Below are 21,390 nucleotides of genomic sequence, written 5' to 3' on the forward strand. Positions count from 1 at the left end.
ACACTGTCTTCTCTATTGGTATCCCTTTGCTGACTTTGAGGCTAATATAATACTCCTAACTTTTTGTGGAACATAGTTACTGTTGGCAACAGGTGGAACACAAATGTATTTTTTAAAGACTTTTTAAAAAGGATTTTATTTATTTATTCATGAGACGCACAGAAAGAGACAGAGAGGCAGAGACACAGGCAGAGGGAGAAGCAGGCTCCATGCAGGGAGCCCGACGCGGGACTCGATCCCGGGACTCCAGCATCATGCCCTGGGCTGAAGGTGGCACTAAACCGCTGAGCCACTCAGGGATCCCATACAAATGTATTTTATATTTATAAAATTTAATAAAATTGTCTCCGGTGTTCATTGCAACGTTAGGTGTTAAGTACTGCAGTTATTGGTTGGTTCCTCATTCTGTAAGCTCATCTTCATGTTTTGTTCATGTTTTGTTTTTGAAACTTCCACCTACTTGGGCCACCCTCCCCCCCCCACCCCCTCAATTTCTAGACTCATGGGTCTTAGCTTTATTTAGGATCTTCTCTGACTTTTTTTGTTTCCCCTCTCCACTTAAACCTGGCATTTGACTCCAGATCAGAATTATGGACTCAGGGATCTGTAACTTTCATTAGCTTTTCAGAAATCTTTAATTCCACCTATAATAATAATAATATAGCTGAGATTTATTGTGTTTACTGTATTTATGTTCTAAGTGTTCTGAACGCTTCATGTATATTAACTCATTTAATCTTTACAGTAATTTTGTGCTTTTGTTGTCTCTATATCACAGAAAAGGAAACTGGTTAAGAAATGTTGCTTTGGATCCTAAAAGTTTGTTGGGATGTGACTCTGGCTATAATATTTCATTTATTGCTCCATATATCATCTAGCTATCTAATCATCTGTCCCCTCCTTCTTTAAGGATTTTCTTTTTAATTTATTCATTCATGATAAACAGAGAGAGAGACGCAGAGACACAGGCAGAGGGAGAAGCAGGCTCCATGCCGGGAGCCCGATGCGGGACTCGATCCCAGGACTCCATCCGGGACTCCAGGATCGCGCCTCAGGCCAAGGGCAGGCGCCAAACCACTGAGCCACCCAAGGATCCCCCTGTCCCCTCCTTCTTGATGTTTGACCTGTTTCTCTCCTTGAACTAAATGCTTAGCTAAATAGTATAGACTTTCTGGAGAAAGAATCTGAATTAAAATATAAGAGCTCCTGGTCCTCTGTATTAAAACTAAAAACCACATTCTCAGCATCCTTTTAAAGAAGAAAGCTCAGAGGCAAAGACAAAAGGTCCACAGGTGGTGATGGTAAAGTTGAACCTTTGGGTCCAAAAAGAGAACAAAATACAATTATTGCACAATTCAAAGGGAAACTCAGAATTTTAAAGTGAGGTAATCTTACACATGTTAGAACCTGAGTCAGGATTGTATGAAATGGGTAGAGGTTGAAAAAATAGAAGCTAGTTGGGGAGGATATGACTATATTTAAAAGCACACACTTTTGAGTGAGAAAGACCCAGATTCTTTTCCCAGCTTCCATGACTTAGTGTCTGAGTTTCAGTTTTCTGAGGTGTAAATGAGAATAATAGAACCCAATTTATAGGACTATTCATAGGATTAAATGAGATAATGTTTCTCTTAGCACAGTCTTGGTCTGTGGTAAGCCCTCGCTGTGTTACTTGCTCTTAGACTTTTATTTATTTATTTGTTTATTATTATTTTTTAAAATATTTTATTTATTTATTCATGAGGGACACAGAAAGGCAGAGACACAGGCAGAGGGAGAAGCAGGCTCCATGCAAGGAGCCCGATGCGGGACTCGATCCCAGGACCTGGGATCACGCCCTGAGCTGAAGGCAGCCGCTCAAGTGCTGAGCCACCCAGGTGTCCCTAGACTTTTATTTATATTCTATGGATTGTTAAGTGTTTGTTGTGTAAATCTCTGAGGACAGCGTCTAATGCATAGTATGCATTGTATATAGGGTAGCTACTATTTCTACTAACACTAGTAAATAAATATTTTTTGAGAACCTACCACATGCTGGAGATGGAGTGTCAGTTTCCAAGGAGTTTAGTCTAATAGGCAGTACAGACTAATAAATAGTTATAAATGTCATTAAGTACTATAACTGTGTTATGACCACAGAGGGATTGGAGTCAGAGAAGTCTCTTGGAGGAGATAGTGTGCGTCTGTGGGGTGGGAGGGGGGTTCTTGAGCCAGGCAAAGGAGCAGATATTTCAGAGCAATCAAGGAATCAGTTCCTGTTTGGCTAAAGCATGTAATAGGAAAGAGCAAAAATTAAGACTCAGAGCTAGTGAGGTAAACAGTGATTGATACAAAGGGCCTGGTAAATCACTCTAGGGAATTTAGAGATATTATTATATGGTAGTATGGGGAGCCAGTGAAGGAGGAAGGGCCCATGATTAGATTTACATTTTTGGAAGATTATGTGTAAATACCCAGTGGATTATGGAATCCACGTAGACAAGAGAGGTGAGTGACTTTGGTTTGAGATGGGAAAGATCATATCCTCATATTTTACTTCATTTATTGAGATCAGGTGACCTAGAGAGTTTCAGGGATGGTAAGAATGGGATGATGTGATTGGTAGGAAGGAATGCAAAATTGCAATGTTACCACATACCTATTAACTAGGCTATTTAGGGGATAAATGAATACCTACGATAGATGAGATTCCAGAAAGTGAGGTATATAAATATCTTAGTCTATTCAGTCTGTTATAACAGAGGACCATAAGCTTGATAAGCTAGCTTATACACAGCAGCAATTTATTTCTCACAGTTCTGGAGGCTGGGAATCCTAAGATCAATGCACCGGTGAGTTTGGTATCTGATGAAGGCCTGATTCCTGGTTCATAGCCATATTTTCCCCACATCCTCACATGGCAGAATGGATGAGGGAGCTCTTTGAGGTGTTTTTAATAAGGGCATTAGTAGCATTCGTGAAGGCGCTGCCTTTATGATTTAATCACCAACCAAAGACCTTACTTCCTAATACCATCACACTGGAGGCTAAGATTTTTCTTTTTCTTTTCTTTTTTTTTTTTTTAAGACTTTATTTATTTATTCATGAGAAACACACAGAGAGAAGAAGAGACATAGGCAGAGGGAAGAGCAGGCTCCCTATAGGGAGCCTGATTGTGGGACTGGATCCCAGGACCCCCAGGATTATGCCCTGAGCCGAAGGCAGATGCTCAACCACTGAGCCACCCAGATGTCCCTGGAGGTTAGGATTTCAACATGAATTTTGGAGGGGCACAAACATTCAGTCTGCAGCAATAGACTTCTTTGAACATGCCTTCTTTTACATTAAATATTCCTCTGGTACTATGTTACAAACTGCTTATGAGTTTAGAGCTCAATTCCATCTTTGAAAGGTTGTCTTAACTGTTCTTAACTGTTAAAATATTAGTAATATCTCTCATCCAAAAGCATATTATTTAAAGCATATTTTGAAAAAACAAAAAGTTGGGACTCCTGAGTGGCTCAGTGGTTGAGCATCAGCCTTCAACTCAGGGCATGATCCCAGGGTCTGAGATCAAGTCCCGCATCAGGCTCCTTGCAGGGAGCCTGGGTCTCCTGCCTATGTCTCTGCCTCTCTCTCTCTGTGTCTCTCATGAATAAATAAATAAAATCTTAAAAAAAAAGAAAAAGAAAAAGCTATCAAAACCAAACATCCTTTACTAAATCTTCTGTTCAGGGGTAGGTAAACTTTTCTGTAAGGGGCCAGATAATAAATATTTTAGGCTCTGAGGGCCCCATGACGACTGAGTCTCTTCACTACCACCACTACCACTTGTGAAAATGATTCTGAACTCCAGGGTGTAGAGAAACAGGCATGGGCCAGTTTGCCAAACCTTCCTTCGAGCGTTACAGTTTTTTTTTTTTCTCCATTATTTGATAACTTTTGTTTCTTAGTGAATTCTTAGAAAACAGATTGCTGCCTTATGATTTTCTAATGTCTTGTGTATATTGACAATCCAGAAAATCAACTTTAGCTGGCCATTTATATTTTCTTCTATTAAATCTCTTGTGACTTTTGAGGTAAAGAAATTTTGGTCCAAGTTGCTAAGTAACTCCAACATGTGTGACAGAGTGGAGCCAGGACCAAAACTTGTTTTCTCACTCCAGGTTCAGTGCTGTTCTTGTTTCGTTAGATACCATTATGATGAACGTTTGCATGACAGCATTTCTAAGCCCTACCTCATAGTCCAGGTAGTTTATATTGTTCTATTTATAATTCTGATACAATGGAGATGATTTTGACAACCACCTAAATCTGTAAAACAAAACAAAACAAAATATAGAATTTGAATTTTCTTATCTTTTTGAATGAGAATAAGAGAATGAAGCAGCCTTCAGAGAAGCAGCGGGTAGGAGTGGGGAAAGCAGCTGACTTCAAGAAGCCACATTGAGTTCTTTCCTTTTCCTTTCTTAGGTCCCCCTAAAACAGGGCAGAAGTCTTATGGATTGGATTCGCCTCACCAAAAGTGGGAAGGATCTAACAGGATTAAAAGGCAGGTTAATTGAAGTAACTGAGGAAGAACTTAAAAGACACAACACAAAAGACGATTGTTGGATATGCATTAGAGGTACGTGGTATTTATTAGGTACAGCAACAAGTTGTAATGCTATGACCTCATGATCATATTATTTGGTGATACGATTCACAATTAGATAACAACAATATGCCTTACACTGGGCTACAAAGTATATAATTCTGAATTTGGACAGTATTTCTTTCTTAGGTAACTGTTTACGTACCATGCCTGCACTGTAGTTCCTTTGAAAGAAAACAAGCATTTGCCAGGCAATTATTCAGGAACACTCCAGTTTACATACAGTAATGGCCCACCTTGGTGCCTGATAACAGTCTTTGTGAATGGGAGAAAGTGTTTTGCCAGAAAAAATGTCTGTGAGCATCGCAAGTAAATCAGAAGATCTGTGTTTAGGCCAGATCGTTAAGTTCTCACATGAAGCAATTTTTATTATTTAATGTAAGTTTCATAGCAATATTAATTACCTGATTTTTCGCCTGTAGCAAATCAGAAGCGCCAAACTAGAAATGAGTGGGGAGGAGAGTGAGTAGAGAGATATAGGAGAGTAGTTGGTGAAGGCAGACCTCATGGTAATCAACAACCTCACATCTCAGATGGGAACAAAAGCAACAAAGAACATGGAAATGTACAGTTGGCTTCCATAGCGATGTCATTGAGTCATCCAGACATTGTTAGGTATGCCCACTGTCTTCAGTTTAAAGGGTTGGTCATTCATTGCCATTATACAATTGTAATTTTATCATTGTAAAATTGTGGGATGTTGTCCTTTGTCCTGATTACACTGTAATCTGTATGAGGGAAGAGACCATGCCATGTTAGTCATACTGCTCTGTCCTTGGTGCCTGGCACATAGAGATCATCAATATTTGCTGAATGAATGTGCTTAACATTTGTAAGAAGTTTTGTTACTTAAAGAGGTGTGTGGTTGTCATGGTAGTTTGGTGATGTGATAAATGCAAAGACACCAGTAGACACTATTAGTTTGCTAGGGATGCTGAAACAAAATAGCACAAACTAGATGGCTTAAACCATAGAAAATTATTGTCTCACTGTTCTGGAGGCTAAAGTCTGAGATCAAGTTGCCTTTTTCACAAGGCTATGAAAGAGAAATCCGTCTGTGTCTCTCACCTGGCTTCTGCTGGTTTACTGCCCATCTTTTTTTTTTTTAATTTTTATTTATTTATGATAGTCACAGAGAGAGAGAGAGAGAGAGAGGCAGAGACATAGGCAGAGGGAGAAGCAGGCTCCATGCACCGGGAGCCTGACGTGGGATTCGATCCCGGGTCTCCAGGATCGCGCCCTGGGCCAAAGGCAGGTGCTAAACCGCTGCGCCACCCAGGGATCCCTGCTGCCCATCTTTGAAGTTGCTTGGCTTGTAGAAGCATTACCCCAGTCTGCCTTCAGCTTCAATTGCATTCTCCCTGTGTACATGTCTGTGTCCAAATTTCCTATTTTTACAAGGGTACCACCAGGCATATTGGATTAAGACCCTACCCTACTCTAGAATGGCCTCATCTAATTATATGTGCATTGACCCCATATCCAAATAAGGTGGTGTTCTGGTTTACTGGTGGGTAGGAGTTCAACATATGAATTTGGGGGTATGCCATTCAACCCATAAGAGACACAAGTAGAACACTGAAATTTTTTTCAGTGGCAAAGGAGTGGACTCTTCCAGCCGGTGATGGCATAGCTTGTTCTAAGACAGAAGAACAGTTGTTCAACTCCCCAAAGTTTCTCAGGGAAATACAACTGTGTACCCACAACCTGAAATGAGGATTCTGCTAGATGCAGAAAACTCTTTTTGGCATTTTATTGTATTCATTTAAACATTTTTTTAAAAAGGATTTCTTTATTTATCTGAGCGCGAGAGCGTGCACACATGTGAGAGGGAGGCAGGGCAGGGGGAAAGGGAGAGAAACAGGCTCCTTACTGAGCATGGAGCTTGACACAGGGCTCCATCTCATGACTCTGAGATCATGACCTGAGCTGAAATCAAGAGTCGGCCACTTAACTGACTGAGCCACCCTGGCGCCCCTTCTTTTGCCATTTTATAGGTTTTTAATGCCTTCCTTGTGCTCTCTCCATGCTGCCCACCTGTTTTACAAGATGTAAGTACCTGGTAGAAAATGACTGCCACCCTCTGCGTGAGTGTTTTCTGCTAGACTGGGTGAAGTGGCGGTCAGTGTCCCAGGAGAATATCTCAGCTGGTCCAGGCTGTAGACACACGAATTCTGTTTCTGTATAGTAGGAAGCCGCTTCTTCAGAAAACTCACTTATGTGAACCCTCAGTATCTTAGTGATGTTAGATAAATAAAGCATTAATATAAGACAGTCATAGTTTATTATTCATTTGGTGTATTGATGGGTATAAGGGACTAGTGTGCTATGTTGGATGTATCCTGCTCCCGGTTATGTATCTCCTATAAGGATTTAAGGTATGGCACCTTTTCTGGTAAGATGATTGATTTAAGGATAAATTTGTTTAAAGGGTCTGTTGGAGAATGTGTTCTACTCTATTAATAATAAGCCTGGCAGTTGTGGACAGGTTTTGATCAGAAAATAAGGAGGGAGTACATCAAAGTGGAGGGAAAAGCCTAACCTATGGAAGCAGAAAGTCTTGAGATATATTCTGGGATTTAGGTTAACTATTAGAGAGTTATAAAGAAGACTAGATAGAAAGGTATGCTAGGTCAGATTGTAAAGGACCTTGAAAGCTAGGCTCAGAAATATGTCCTTAATTTAGATGACAGTATGAGCTCTAGGAGGTTATGAATATGGGTACAGTGTGATTAGAATATGCCTTGGAAACATCAGTTTAGTGGTAGGTGTAGTGAATTAAATGGGACAAAAAGCCTATCGCTCCTTAGAGAAGTTCAGGTGGTATTGGAGGAACCAAGACAATGGAAAGTAGGTTGAATGTAAGACAAACAGAACACTGGTAATTTCTAAGACAGTCGTAATTTAAAGTAAGCATGTGATTACATGTTACTGTCTTTTTCTTATTAGTTGCTCTAATTAAAAATATAAATGATAGCTTCTTAAAAGGGGAAAGATGCCAAATTTAGCTTCCAAGATCAGAGATAGTTTAGGCTTAATTTTTTAGCTAAGCTGTACCACAGCGAAACATGGTATCATGGTATCATTTTTCCTTCTTGATAAAATACTAAATTCTTCATTTGTCTAACAATTGCCCCAGTTTTAGGTCTGTTGAAATTTCAGCTGATTGGGTTAAGATAGACACAATCTTTTTAAGAAACCTAGAAAATATACACTGTGGTGTGGGTTTTTATGGCTACTATCATAGACATTATTTTCTTTTTATTTTCTTTTTTTGAATATATATTAGTGTTTATCCACATGTTCAAGTATGTTGAGTCTAGTCACATTCCTGAAAATGATGGTATGGAAAGAACAATTGGCTGGCAGCAGACTGTAAGACATAAACTAAAATGTGAGCACTGGCTTAGAATGATCTGTAAGGCAGTATATGGAGGTTCCAATTTGTTCACTTAATAATCACCATTTTCTGTTAAGTATTTAATTACTGTAATGCAGTAGGAGGTAATTGGAATGTTGAGGGAATGGATAGGAGAGATAATGCCTTTTAAAAAATCTTGTTGAATTTACCATTGATGTAGAATTTTGTAGTTTTCTCCGTTATTGCTGTTCTTTCTTGAAAACTAAAGATGATTTACAAACATGCGAAACTTTGAGCAAACATCTAAATCACTCATCTGTGAGAGCTCTGTAGAGCCTAAATCAGACATTGTTTCCCCTGTATTTATTGTAGGATGTAGTCCGTATGGGTAATGATATATTAAATTAGAAAATCATTTTTTGGCATCCAGATATACAGCCTTTGATCTCAGACGGGAATGTTAGTCTGATACTAACAGTTCTTTGAATGAATGGTATTTAGAAAAAGTTGATTACTATCAGTAGATTGGCTGCTCTGTTAAAAATTGATCAAATTTGGGATACCTGGGTAGCTCAGTTGGATACGCCTCTGACTCTTGGTTTTGGCTCAGATCATGATTGCAGGGACATGAGGTTGAGTGCCAAGTTTGGCTCTGTGCTCAGCAGGGAGTGTGCTGGAGATTCTCTTTCTCCCTCTCCCTCCACTTGTACATGCACATGTGTGCACCCTTTCTCTTTTTCCTCTCAAATAAGTAAATAAATAAAATTTTAAAAATAATTTAGCAGATTAAGTTGCTCATAAGGGATTTAATGGATTTCATTTATAACTTAGAAATAAACATGCTTTGATTTCTCCTAATGCTGATATACTAGTAAATTGAAGAGGCCTGCTTAAGATCACTGTAAAAGTGACTTCAAATGGGACCTTATTCTTCATGTTTCATTACTGTTTAGAATAGTTTGGTGCACCTGGGTGGCTCAGTCGGTTGAGTATTGGCTCTGGATTTTGGCTCTGGTCATGATCTCAGGGTCCTAGGATCAAGCCCTGCCTCAGCTTCATGCTGGGTATGGAGCCTGCTTGGGATTTTCTCTGCTACCCTTTCTCCTCACTGCATGTTCTCTCTCTCCTCTTTCTCTCTCTCTAAAAAAAGAAAGAAAGAAAGAAAGAAAGAAAGAAAGAAAGAAAGAAAGAAAGAAAGAAAGAAAGAAAGAAAGAAAGAAAAGAAAGAAAGAAAGAAAGAAGAGAAAAGAAAAGAAAGAAAAGAAAAGAAAAGAGAAAAGAAAAGAAAGTCTTGGCAAATTGATTCCGAGAAGTACATTTAGTCCTATTATATTTCTAATCCAAATTCCTAGATTTCTAGATACATTTACAGTAAACCTTTTTAAAATTTACTTTGTAGGATGGTACTATAAATTTTTGTGTATACAGTCAATCCTCATTATTCATGAATTCCAAATTTACAAATTTGCCTACTCACTAAAATTGCTTTGTAACCCCAAAAATCAATACTCACAGTGCTTTCATAGTTATTTACAGACATGCATAGGGCAGGGAAAAATTTGTTTGGCCCAAGCACGCATTCCTACATGAGGTTGAACAAAGCGATGCTCTGCCTTCGTCTTTCTGCTCTCATACTGTAAAGATGTGTCTTCTTTGAGGTCTATTTAGTGCCAAGTTTTTCTTATCTTGTGCTTTTTGTTGGTGATTTTGGTTTAAAATGGCCCCCAAGGATAGTGCTGAAGGCTGTGATGTGGCTACAGAGAAAATATTTATGTTAGATAAACTTTGTTCTGGCATCAGTGCAGTGCTGTTGGCTGTGAATTAAATACTCATGAAGCAGCAATACCTATTGAATATGGTGTCTTTAAACAGAAACACACCTTAAGCACCATGGTTATGTGTGGTTTGACAAAAATGTAGCCAGAGGCTTGCAGAAACCACACACTACTCTTTCCCCTAGGAGCAATGGTTCAGTATCTGCTAATTTGGTGTTCACAATGACTTTGTAGAACATGACTGCTGAGAAAATGGAGAATTGACTAGGCTGTTTTTTATTTATACTCCAGAAATAAAGTGAGTTGTATGTACTTTTTGGGTTAGATTCAAATCCACCAAGAACAGAGCTGATTTTTCCAAGAGGCTCTTTGCTTTAGGTTTCCTTAGCTCCTTGCGTCACTTTTATTTTGAGAAACTTCAGTACTATTTGCCTCTAGCAGAGAAACTTTTTTCCTCTAAGAACAGCTTTTCAAATTGGGAGCTAACTTTTTAATTTATAATGGAATGTATTATCACAGTTATGCAGAGTGTATCTGAACAATGATATACTGTTGTTATAGGTAGCTCAGCAGTCCTGTACATGGTCTACTGTCCTCATTAATTCTTTTTTTCCCCCAAAGATTTTATTTATTTATTTATTCATGAGAGACACAGATGAGAGAGAGACGCAGACTCCTTGTGGGGAGCCTGATGCAGGACTCAACCCCAGGACCCTGGGATCATGACTTGAGCTGAAGGCAGACACTCAACCACTGAGCCACCTAGGTGCTCCTGTCCTCATTAATTCTTGACTGTGGATTTCTGAGCACCTCTCTTCTGCTATCACTTGCTTGTTTAGGAAATACAAATCAACATTTTTTTTTTACAGCTACATTTCCCCTTATTTTCTAATTTGATCCATAGGTTTTCCTATTGCATGTTTCTCACTATTAAATACAGATAATTTCATCCTTGTTGATTTTATCTGTTCTATCCTTCTGACATCCAAGATGATTTGCTTTTCTTTTACTTTTACTCTATCTCCTGAACGGTCAGTCTTCTCCTTGTTTTTGTTTTTAAGTTTTCTTCTGTCTGTACCTTCCTTTCATTCACTAAAAATTCAATAGAGCAAAAAAACCTGGTGGCCTCGGGGCATCATCTGTAACCCACAGGGGTTTTGTTTGGTTGACCCAGTGGTTTATAAACTTCAGCCAACATTTTGAAATTTTCTTTGGGAAATTTTTAAATTATAAATTCAATTTTTCTTTTTTCTTTTTCTTTTTTATAAATTCAGTTTTTCAAAAACAATGGAGGGCTATTCAAATTCTCTTTTGTTTTTATGTCAACTTTTCTAAGTTATGTTTGTTCAGTGAATTTGTTAACTTTAATCTCAGTTATTGACCATATTGACATAACATAGTTTACAACATTCCCTTAGGAATGTCTTTAGGTTCTGTAGTGAGGTATCCATTGTAGTCCAGATATTGCTAATTTTTGGCTCCTCTCTTTTTTCTTGATCAGTCTTACTAGAAGTTTATTAACTTTATTAATTTTTTCACTTTTATGTTCTTTCCTGCTTGTCCATTTTCTATCTCATTAATTTCTACTATCATAGTTAGGAAGTGGCTAATTTAAGACTCATTTTCCTGCAGCATTGGCATCAATATATTTATGGAGATAATTTGGAGTTATCTTGTTATATTTTTGGTGAATATATGAACTACCTGATTCTAAGCTTTTATGCTTAAACTATTACAGTATACTGCCTCCTGTTTTATTATATTCAACTCTAGATTGAATCCCAGTTTAGCATTTGTGTGTAATTCACTTTGAGTGCCATATATAAATTAATTCATTAAGGAATTACCATGGGGTGCCTATTACTTGTAGTTCCTTTTTGTGTAATTAACAATCATATAGGATTATCCCTGAGACAGTTTTTATCTCTAGTAATTTAATGAAACATAGCTTTTGCTTTTTTTGGTACCTGTGTGTAGTTGTCATTCATAAGAAATAGAGAAGATGGGCTTGAACTCCTCTATCTTGGTTTATTCATTTAATCAATATTTCTTGTCCTGCACTCTACCAGGTTCTGGGGATAACCTGGAAATATAAAATAGAGATGACTTTTGATCTTAGGGAATTTACAATCTGGTGGAGAACACAAAAGCATTAATCAAGTCTGATAAGTAGTATTGTGAAGGAGAGGTATGCTGTGCTGAGTGATGCCTGCAGAAGATTGACGACCTGAGGTCTGAAAGCTAAAGGAGAGTTAACTAGACGAAGAAGAATGGGGACTGCACTCCAGGCTCCAGAAGAAGCATGTGCAAAGTTTGGGTGGTGTGGCGGTGTGAGAGAGAGAGGTCATGTGCACACATGTCGGTGTTTACCTGAATAGAAGGTGCTTGAAGTTAGTGACATGTGTCTTCTTCTTTCTTCTCTTGTCTGGTATTGGAAAGACACATTCTTTTCAAAGATACCACTGTCTGTAAGACATTTTCTTCCCTATAGTCGTCTCTGTGTGTTCTCATCAGTCCTCTCCAGCCTCATGACCATGGACAGTAGCCTGTCCAGCACTGCTTAATACCCTTCAATTCTGTCCTTTCTTTCTGCCAACAGTTTCTTCCTTTCATCAGCCCGTGACTTTGGCCCTCTCAGACTGTGTTTCTTTCGCTGGGCTTGCTTCCTTAGCCCTTGGTCTTGGACTTCTGTTAGAACATTTGTAACATTTTTTGACTATTTTTAGTATTCTTCCTATTTAAATTGAATTCGGGAATATTAGTATACTGTTTCTCTCCCTACCCCTAGCTTCTAGCACAGGGCATGGCTCCTGGTTAGTGTTTATAGTAAATGTACCTTGAATTGTGTATATATTTTGATAGGTGTAGGAGGTTGGGTTTTTTTTTTTTTTAAGATTTTATTTATTTATTCATGAGAGACATGGAGAGAGAGGCAGAGACATAGACAGTGGGAGAAGCAGGCTCCTTGTGGGGAGCCCGATGTGGGACTCTATCCCGGGACCCTGGGATTATGCCCTGAGCTGAAGGCATAGACACTCAACCACTGAGCCACCCAGGTGTCCCAATAGTTGTAGGAGCTTTATTTTTTTATCTTTTATTTTTATTTATTTATTTTAGTTGTAGGAGTTTTAAACCACAGTATGGTTTTAATTATTTCACAAAATAGTAACCAGGTTAGAAACATGATATTTGATGTTTCCAGATTATTGGCCTCTGGAGTTCCTTAATCAGTTTGAAACTGTTATTTTTGGATAACTTTTATATATAGATTCATGGTCCATTATTCATTTTTGAGTCCCATTTTAAAATATAGTAGTATTTCCATTAAGCTTCTTTTTATGGTTCTGTCTCTAATGAAATTTCCTTTCTGTTAAATATCATCCACATTATCTACTAGATTTTTAAAAAGATATTAATTATTGTAATTTTAATGTCCCTGTGTAATAGTCCTAGTATATGCATCATCTTAAGTCTGGTTGTGTTACTGTTTTTCTCTCTTGACAACGGGTTCTTTTGTCTTTTTTTTCTCAGTGTGACTTGTAATGTTTCATCAAATGTTACACATTGCAGAAGGTGAACAGTAGAACCTAAGATATTTATGCTTAGAAATGAGTACACTTTTTTTTGGCAGACAGTCTGATTGAGTCAGTCTGGATAGTAGTTGAGCTGGTTTTGAGGTTTATTGTTGCTATTGTTATTATCAGTATACCACAGACTTCAAATTCTTCCAGCAGTGGGTTGCTGCTCACTTGGTTTTAGAGCGAAGCCTGCAGTGTTGGAGGATTTTCTCCTTGTTTCTATTCTATTCTGAGCTGACAGCTTGCCTAGGTATCTGTGCAGGATTTCCTTCTGTGCTCTTCCCCTCTCCCCATGGTGGACTGCTCTTGCATGTTACCTGGTGCAAGACTTGTCGAGGCAGAAGGGTTTTGTAACCCTTTTCCTGTTTGAGCCTCAGTCTTAGGCAAGTCCTGTGCACTTGAGCCCCAGGGACTGAACCTTTTCACTGCTTGTATCACTTCCCCAGTGGAGATTATCTTTTGCCTCCTACATACTCCATGCAAGATCTAGAATGTAGGCAGGTTTCTTGTTTTTTGCCTCTCCCCATCCCCTCCCCTCCTGCCAGCTGAGCTTTGCCTTGTATTGGCAGGGGAGGAGGAAGACAGGGACAGCCTGAGCAATTTCCCTGCTTCCCTTCCAGTGTTAGAAGACGTCTATTTGTATCAGCACAGAGTCTGAGCATGAATGTGCTTTCTGTCCCTCCCCCAGTGTTTATCTTGCATTTGCCTAGTGTCAGACCAGAGGAAAGGAAGATGAGTATTTCCTTCCCTTTCCAGCAGCAGCTAACATTTTCCTGGTATCAGTGCAGGGGCTCAAGGATGAGAGGCTTGACTCTACCTTCCCAGCAAATGGACATTTGCTGCAGGTGAGGGTTCAGTCTGAAGCATGGGTGAACTTCTTGCTTCTGCCCCACTGGGAGCTGATAATCACCTTATATTTGGGTAGTCCAAAAGTATACATAGACTTCTTGGTACTCCTGCTCTACCCTCAAATCTTGGAGCAGGCATTACACACCAATACCAGCAATTTTACTTTCTCAGCTCTGCCCTGCTCATAGTACTTCTCATGAGCATCTCATGAGGTAGAAAACTGTAAAAAAGAAAATTGTGGGAGGGTACAGAATCCTGTGTCTAAGGCTTCCGGGGTTCTAAATTGATGTGAGTAAACATTTGGCCCTTAAAGAGTTTGTTAAAATTTCAGTGTTTTGTAAATGTCTCTTTTCCATGTTCTATCAAAGATGAAACAATTCATGTATCCCATCTCCTCAGAGGATCTTCTCACTCTGCATTTTAGATTATTGATTGCCTTATGACTTTAAGTCCCTGATGGGCTCAAAAACTGGTGGTTTTTATGGATTGTCTGCCTTTTTCTTTTTTCATTTTAATTTCTTTTTATTTTTTAAAGATTTTGTTTATTTATTTGAGAGAGAGAAACAGAGAGAGCACAAGTGGGAGGACAGGCAGAGGGAAAGGGACTAGCAGACTTCCCACTGACTTCAGAGTTTACAGAGCCTTGAGGCAGGGTCCAATACTGGGCTCGATTCTAAGACCCTGAGGTCATGACCTGAACTGAAGTCAGATGCTTAACTGACTGAGCCACCCAGGTGGCCCTGGCTTTTTCTTTTTGTTAAGGGTAGGAATACATTTTTTATACGACTTTTTACTTTTGAAGTTCATTAGTATCTCTTAACTAATGATAGCTTAGCTTTGTAGCTGACTTGTTTTGGAAAATAAGAAATAATCCAAAGCACAAAGACATATTTACTTTTTTTTCTCCCAAGTAATTAATAGCAAGGCAGTCAAATGCTGGTCACTGGTAGACCTAAGGCATAGGCAGACAGAGGGAAATAATCCCATGGAAAACTAATCTTTTAGAGAGAGGGTGTCTTGCTTAATATTGACAAATTGTAAATCCACTTTAAGTATATAGTAACTGTGGCTATTGCTAATGATGTTTGGTCATTGTTCTCCCTAAGAGAGGTTTGTGAATTTTTTTCAAAACATTTAGAGTAATGATTCCTGAGACTGTTGATAAAATTTTAATGCTTTTACTAATCCATTTCCTTTTGAATCAATTTCCTAGTTAAATGTCAGGGCTGTTTTTCCTAATACTAATGTCACATAGGATTATCTTTGATAATTATGCCCTGTTGATGTTCTGAAGTGCATAGAGTCCTTTATTACTTTCTATTTAAATTTTCCCATGCACACTGAGCCATTCAGATCAGTTTGTCTTAGCTCTTTTGTAAATTAGACTCAGCATGATTGAAGAAATTGTTTGGTGGAGTTAGAAGCTCTAAGTTGTATTCAGGACAGTTGTTACCTGGCTCTTTTCTAGTTTCTGTGATGTAGTACTGGCCTCATTTTTCATCTTTTTCTTTTTAAAATTGTGCACCAGAGGTTGACAATTTAAGTTGCTTAGATACTAATCTTAATTTTAGAGCCTTTCTTCAAATGTCTGTCCTTTTATTTTTTTATTTTTTATTTTTAAATTTTTTTTTTAAATCATCATTTATGATAGTCCCACAGAGAGAGAGAGAGAGAGGCAGAGACACAGGCAGAGGGAGAAGCAGGCTCCATGCACCGGGATCCCGACATGGGATTCGATCCCGGGTCTCCAGGATCGCGCCTTGGGCCAAAGGCAGGTGCCAAACTGCTGCGCCACCCAGGGATCCCCTGTCCTTTTATTTTGAGAGTGATAGACCAGAAAGCTAAATGGAAGCTCCGTGCATGTGGGCAGAACTCTTTTTTTGCATTGGTTGGCTGCACTGGCAGGTGTCCCCAACCGACTGTATATGTCTTTGGGCTGGAATCCCCCCATCGTCTGCAAATAAGTGTTCTGAAGGTTATTTGGGAAATGAGAGCTGCTGGGATGGTGGTAGGTAGGAGGTGGATCTTAATTTTTTTTTTTTTTTTTTTTTTAGATTTTATTTATCTTTTCATGAGAGACACACAGAGAGAGACATAGGCCGAGGGAGAAGCAGGCTCCCTATGGGGAGCCTGTTGTGGGTCTCTACCCCAGGACCCCAGGATCAAGACCTGCGCCAAAAGCAGACACTCAACCACTGAGTCACCCAGGTCTCCTGGATGTTAATGTTTTTGGTATGTTAATTTCTACTTTAGGTTTTTAGTTTGGACCTCTCCACCACTCCCAAGTGTGTTTCCTTCCATATAAGGTTTCTCTGGTTTATCCTCTGTAGAGAAAAACCCTACACTTGTTGCAGAGTTGGGAAGGGGCGGGTTGCTTGGTTGTGAAAGAAGAGAGGAGGGGATTTAAGGCTCATATTTCTTCTTACATTGAATTTGAGACCTTCCTGCCCCCTAACTTCAGAACCACCTGGAATCTCTGATTCTTATACTTTTTCTGGGAGGTGGGGGGTTCTGTTGCACACATTGGCTTTTTGTAGATTCCTCAACTTACACAGGGTTTATTTTCACCTTTTTCATTCTGCTGAGTATGTTATCACTCATCCATTTGGCTTTCAGGCTTCCAAAACTTTATTACTGTCATCTCCTCTGAATTCTGTGTCTTTTTGGTTTTATGTGTTATTTATCCTTTACATGTGCTCACTTGGCAGCACATATACTAAAAATGTTATTTATCCTTTACAGTCATTTTAGAAACTTTTTAGGAGTATAAGAGACAAAAGAATGCTTTTAATCTCAAAATCCTAAGGTATTCTACTATTTAACATCTAGTTGGGTACAGTATTAAGTAAACTGGTTAAAGTTAGGGATATATATTGTATTCCTAGAATAGTCACTTTAAAAATAATACAAAGAGGAATAGCTAAAAAGTCAATAGATAAAATGAAATTCTAAAAAATACTTCGTTAACCTAAAAGGAAGTAGGGAAAAAGGAATATATAGAAAACTTATAAGAAGAAAACTTATAAGATAGAAAACTTATAAAAAGAAAAAGAAAATTTGAGGATAAGGATGAAGAAGAATGTAGAAATGTCTATTTAGGTGCTCTGTAAAAGAATGTACTTTAAATATAAAGACACAGGTTGAAAGTATATGTGTAGGAAACTGTATATTATCTAGACAGTAAGTATAATAAGGTTGGACTATATTAATAATAGATAAAAGATACTACTCAAAACAAAAAAATCTTACTAGAGGTAAAGACATTTCATGTTAAAAGTCAGTTCATTATGAAGACTTTATGCTTTAACGAAGCTTCAAAATACATGAAGCAAACATTGATAGCATTGAAATGTAGAATAAAAATTCATAGTCATTGTTGCATATTTTAATACCCTCTCTTAGCAGTTGATCTAGATAAATATCACTAGACTTAATATAATGTGCTATTTCTTTACTGAACACAAGATGGCAAACTGGTCATGGTACTTGGAAAAATGGATCTGTGCATTTGAATACAGGGAAATATACTATGATTTTATTATGTGAAATTAATTTATTATGTGAATTATTTTACTTTTCCTTCATTTATTTTAAAACAAAATGAACAGTGGCAAATAGTGAAATAAATAGTAATACTGCAGTGTGGTTTTATAATACTTGACATATACATGATAAGCATTAAATGAATTTTTGAAAAAAAATTTTTGTTGAATGAATATAATGTGGGACTTTAGAGTTAAATCTATGTTTGAATTTTAAACAAAAATTATTTTTAAATCTGATTACAAAAATGCCACTTTCACTTATAGCAATAGTTCTCAAACGTTTTTGGCTTTAAGATCTCTTTACTCTTTTTTAAAAAAACTATTGAAGACCTCTAAGGAGTTTTTGTTTATGGTTATATCTATTGATGCTTTTACCTTTCAGAAATGAAAATTATGAAATTTTAAGAGGCAGCTCTTTCTGCCCAAGATTTTACTTATTTGATTATTTATTTGAGAGAGAGAGAGAGAGAGAAACAGAGAGAATGTGAGCGGGGAGAGGGAGAGGATCTTAAGCAGACTCCACACTGAACACGGAGCCTGACATGGGGTTTGATCTCACTACCCTACGATCATGACCTGAGCCAAAACCAAGAGTCTGACAGTCAACCAGCCAAGCCACTCAGGCGCCCCAATTAAACCACCTTAAAAAAAAAAAAAAAGATATTTAAAGAACATTTAAAAATTCATTTTAAAATAAAAACAATAAACTCACTATATGTATTGTATGTTATCACAAATAATAGATATTTTTATGAAAAATAACTCTCTTTCCAAGAGAGTTTTGTTTTTCCAAAACAAAAAATAGAGAAGTGGCATCATCTTACATTTTCACTAATCTCTTTAAAGTGTGGCTAAGGTGACAATTGTATTTTTCTATCACTTTCTGCATTTAATCTTACCACATGTGAAAGATTTTTTAAAAGGTGGATAACATCTTAGTATTACCACAAAAATGTTTTGGCCTTGGGCCACTCACCAAAAGACTTTTGAGCTCCCTTAGGAAGCCCTGGATCATGCTATGCTTTGAGACTCTCTGACATAAGATAGAGCAAAGAAAATGAGGAATTATCAGTGGGTGTGTAGCCTGAACCATGAGGATGTAGTTCACTCCTTATCAGTGGATTATTATGGTTCGCTTGTGGTTACCTAACCTGAAAAATTGTAGGAACCTTATCTGGGAGATAGATTAATAAGTGTAAATGTTACTTGAGTCTAACTTTCTGTTTCTGATGTAGAGCTGGGGTTGAGAATGAGTTGGAGCTTACTGCAATCCAGTTGTGAGTTCAGTTATCTGAGATAAGTGATTTGGGGTCTGTAGGTGGGAAAAGGCTTTTTCTGTCTATGGGAAGTTGAAGTGGTGGCTTAAAAAGAGTGCTCTGAAGTTGGAAGCTTTACACATTGCTGTTGAGAATAGAAAACATTCTGGCAATTCCTCAAGAGGTTAAACATAAATTGTATTATGACCCAGCAGATTTACGCCTATGTATATACTCAAAAAGAAATAAAAATATATGTCTACATAAAAATGGGTACATGAATGTTCATGGCAGCATTATTCATAATAACCTAAAAGTGAAAACAAGCTAAATGTCAATGAACTGATGAACAGGTAAACAAAGTATGCTCTGTCCATATACGGAATATTATTCAGCCATATAAAGGAATGAAGTATTGATACATACTGCAACATGGATGAACCTTGAAAACATTATACTAAGTGAAAGAAGGTAAACAAAATACCGTGTGTTATATGTTCCATTTATATGAAATGCCCCAAATTTGCAAGTCTCAAGAGACAGAAAGTACATTAGCGGTAACTTAGGAATGCTACCTGAAGAATGTTTCTGCATATTGGTAAGTCATAGTACCTGTCACATGGTCAGTGACCTGTACAGGGACTCATCATATCAACATCAAAAACTTAGAGGGGGTTTCTCCTTTTTAAAGAACTGATGAGTCCCCTTTGTTTCTTTTTAATACTTTTTAAAATCAGATAATGCAGCTAGTGTTATTAGTGTCTCTTTTTAGCCGTGGCTGCTAGGAAGTTCAGAATGACATTTACTGCTCAATCACAGTAACTTTGTTAGTTGGGTTAGGCAAGTGGTATATTTTCTTTTCTTTTACACATTTTGTTGTGGGTTTTTCAAGTTTCTACAAACAAACTTATTTTGTTATAAGATGCCTTAGTCTTTAGCAGTAGTAGCTAGGGTTTAAATTACAACAAATATAAAACGTATATGTGAAAAACTAGGGGCAGCATTTACCAAGATAGAGAAGAGTTCTTTCTGTGTAAAATGGCAACATTAGTTTTTAGGTAGAAAAATGATAATGATCCTTGAACGAAGCCTTTAAATAAGCAGTGAGCTCCTAGACACTGGCACTGTTCAAGCAGATGCTAGATGATCATCTGTTTGTAGATCTTATAGAGGTAAGTCCTGTATTGGATTGGAAATCAGACTAAACATTACCTTTAGAGTTCTCCCAGTCTTAAGACTCTTTCTGTGATTGAATTGGCAGTAATTTCTGATGATACAAAGCACTAAGTGGTAATTTTAAAGGGAGTAATTTTTATTCTAAGAACATATTTGAGAGCTTAGAGTTCCAGACATATAACACATGAGAGATAATTTAGTATGAAAATATTAGAACAGGTACTACCAGTACATTGCCTAAAGAACTCAGTGTAGCTGTTGTTCTGAAAGTGTGCTCTCAATTTCACTGCAGCTCAGCTAGGATAATTTAGCTAAAAAATCCACCTCTGAATGTTGCTAGAGCATTTGAAAAGTGATGTATTTAAACATTAGAGTATGTGTTCCTAATAAAACTGTTGTATCTTAATTTTAGTAAGTTCTTTTTTTTATCAATTTTTTCAGTTACATTGAGATATAATCGACATATAACACTTTGTAAGTTTAGGGTGTACCACACTATGATTGGTATGTCTATTGTGAAATTAACTTGCTCTTAACAGTACTCAGTCAATCCTTCAATCTACTCTGGGTTACAGTTTATAAAACAAAATACAAAACAAAAAATATCAGTATAAAGAGGGGATGGATGAATGGATGGGTGGATGGCTGGATGGATAGATTGATCAATTGATAGATCAGTAGATATTCTCCCTAAAGCCCCCTGTGTAACTGAAGGTGACCCATATAAATAACCTAAAAGCACTAGTTGGGCTGTCACCAAAATCCTCTGCTACATTCAGGATTGGTGTTTTATGAATCTCTTCCTGCCCATTTTTGTTCTTAATGTTATTGTTAGGATTCAGATTTTGCAGAATTTATTAATAGCCTAGAATTAAATTGAGATTATGCCTGTGGATTCCTAAATACTATCTATTTATATTTAACAGGCAATCAGTTGTATAGATCTGCCATACTGGAGCAGAGCATCTAGAACTGTGGGAAGAAGTTAATTGTGTCATTGCAAAATTAGTTTCTAAAAACCAGGTGGTAAGAATCCATAGGAAGCTAGAGGCTTAGACATGAGAGACTGCTGTCTAAAACCTGGGTATAGTACAAATAGAATATAATCAAGCATGAAAAAAAAAAGGCATAAAGTTAGGTTCTTTGCATTTATTTTCTTTTGCTACAGTTAAGTTTTAGTTGTTAGGAAATGCCTTTGAAAAGGAAAAAGAAAGGAG

The 21,390-nt window shown here is 37.6% G+C and overlaps 1 protein-coding gene across 2 annotated transcripts in view; it reads left to right on the forward strand.

Annotated features, from left to right (window-relative positions):
* The window catches only part of LOC129512947 (cytochrome b5 reductase 4), a 97,227-nt gene that overhangs the window by 810 nt on the left and 75,027 nt on the right, over window positions 1-21,390 (forward strand). For both annotated transcript variants that reach the window (XM_055330543.1, XM_055330544.1), the window contains exon 2: window positions 4,453-4,606. In XM_055330543.1, the coding sequence (XP_055186518.1) occupies window positions 4,453-4,606 (154 nt within the window). The remainder of the gene's footprint in view (window positions 1-4,452; window positions 4,607-21,390) is intronic.

Source organism: Nyctereutes procyonoides, unplaced genomic scaffold, assembly GCF_905146905.1.
Source record: "Nyctereutes procyonoides isolate TBG_1078 unplaced genomic scaffold, NYPRO_anot_genome, whole genome shotgun sequence".
NCBI lineage: Eukaryota > Metazoa > Chordata > Mammalia > Carnivora > Canidae > Nyctereutes > Nyctereutes procyonoides.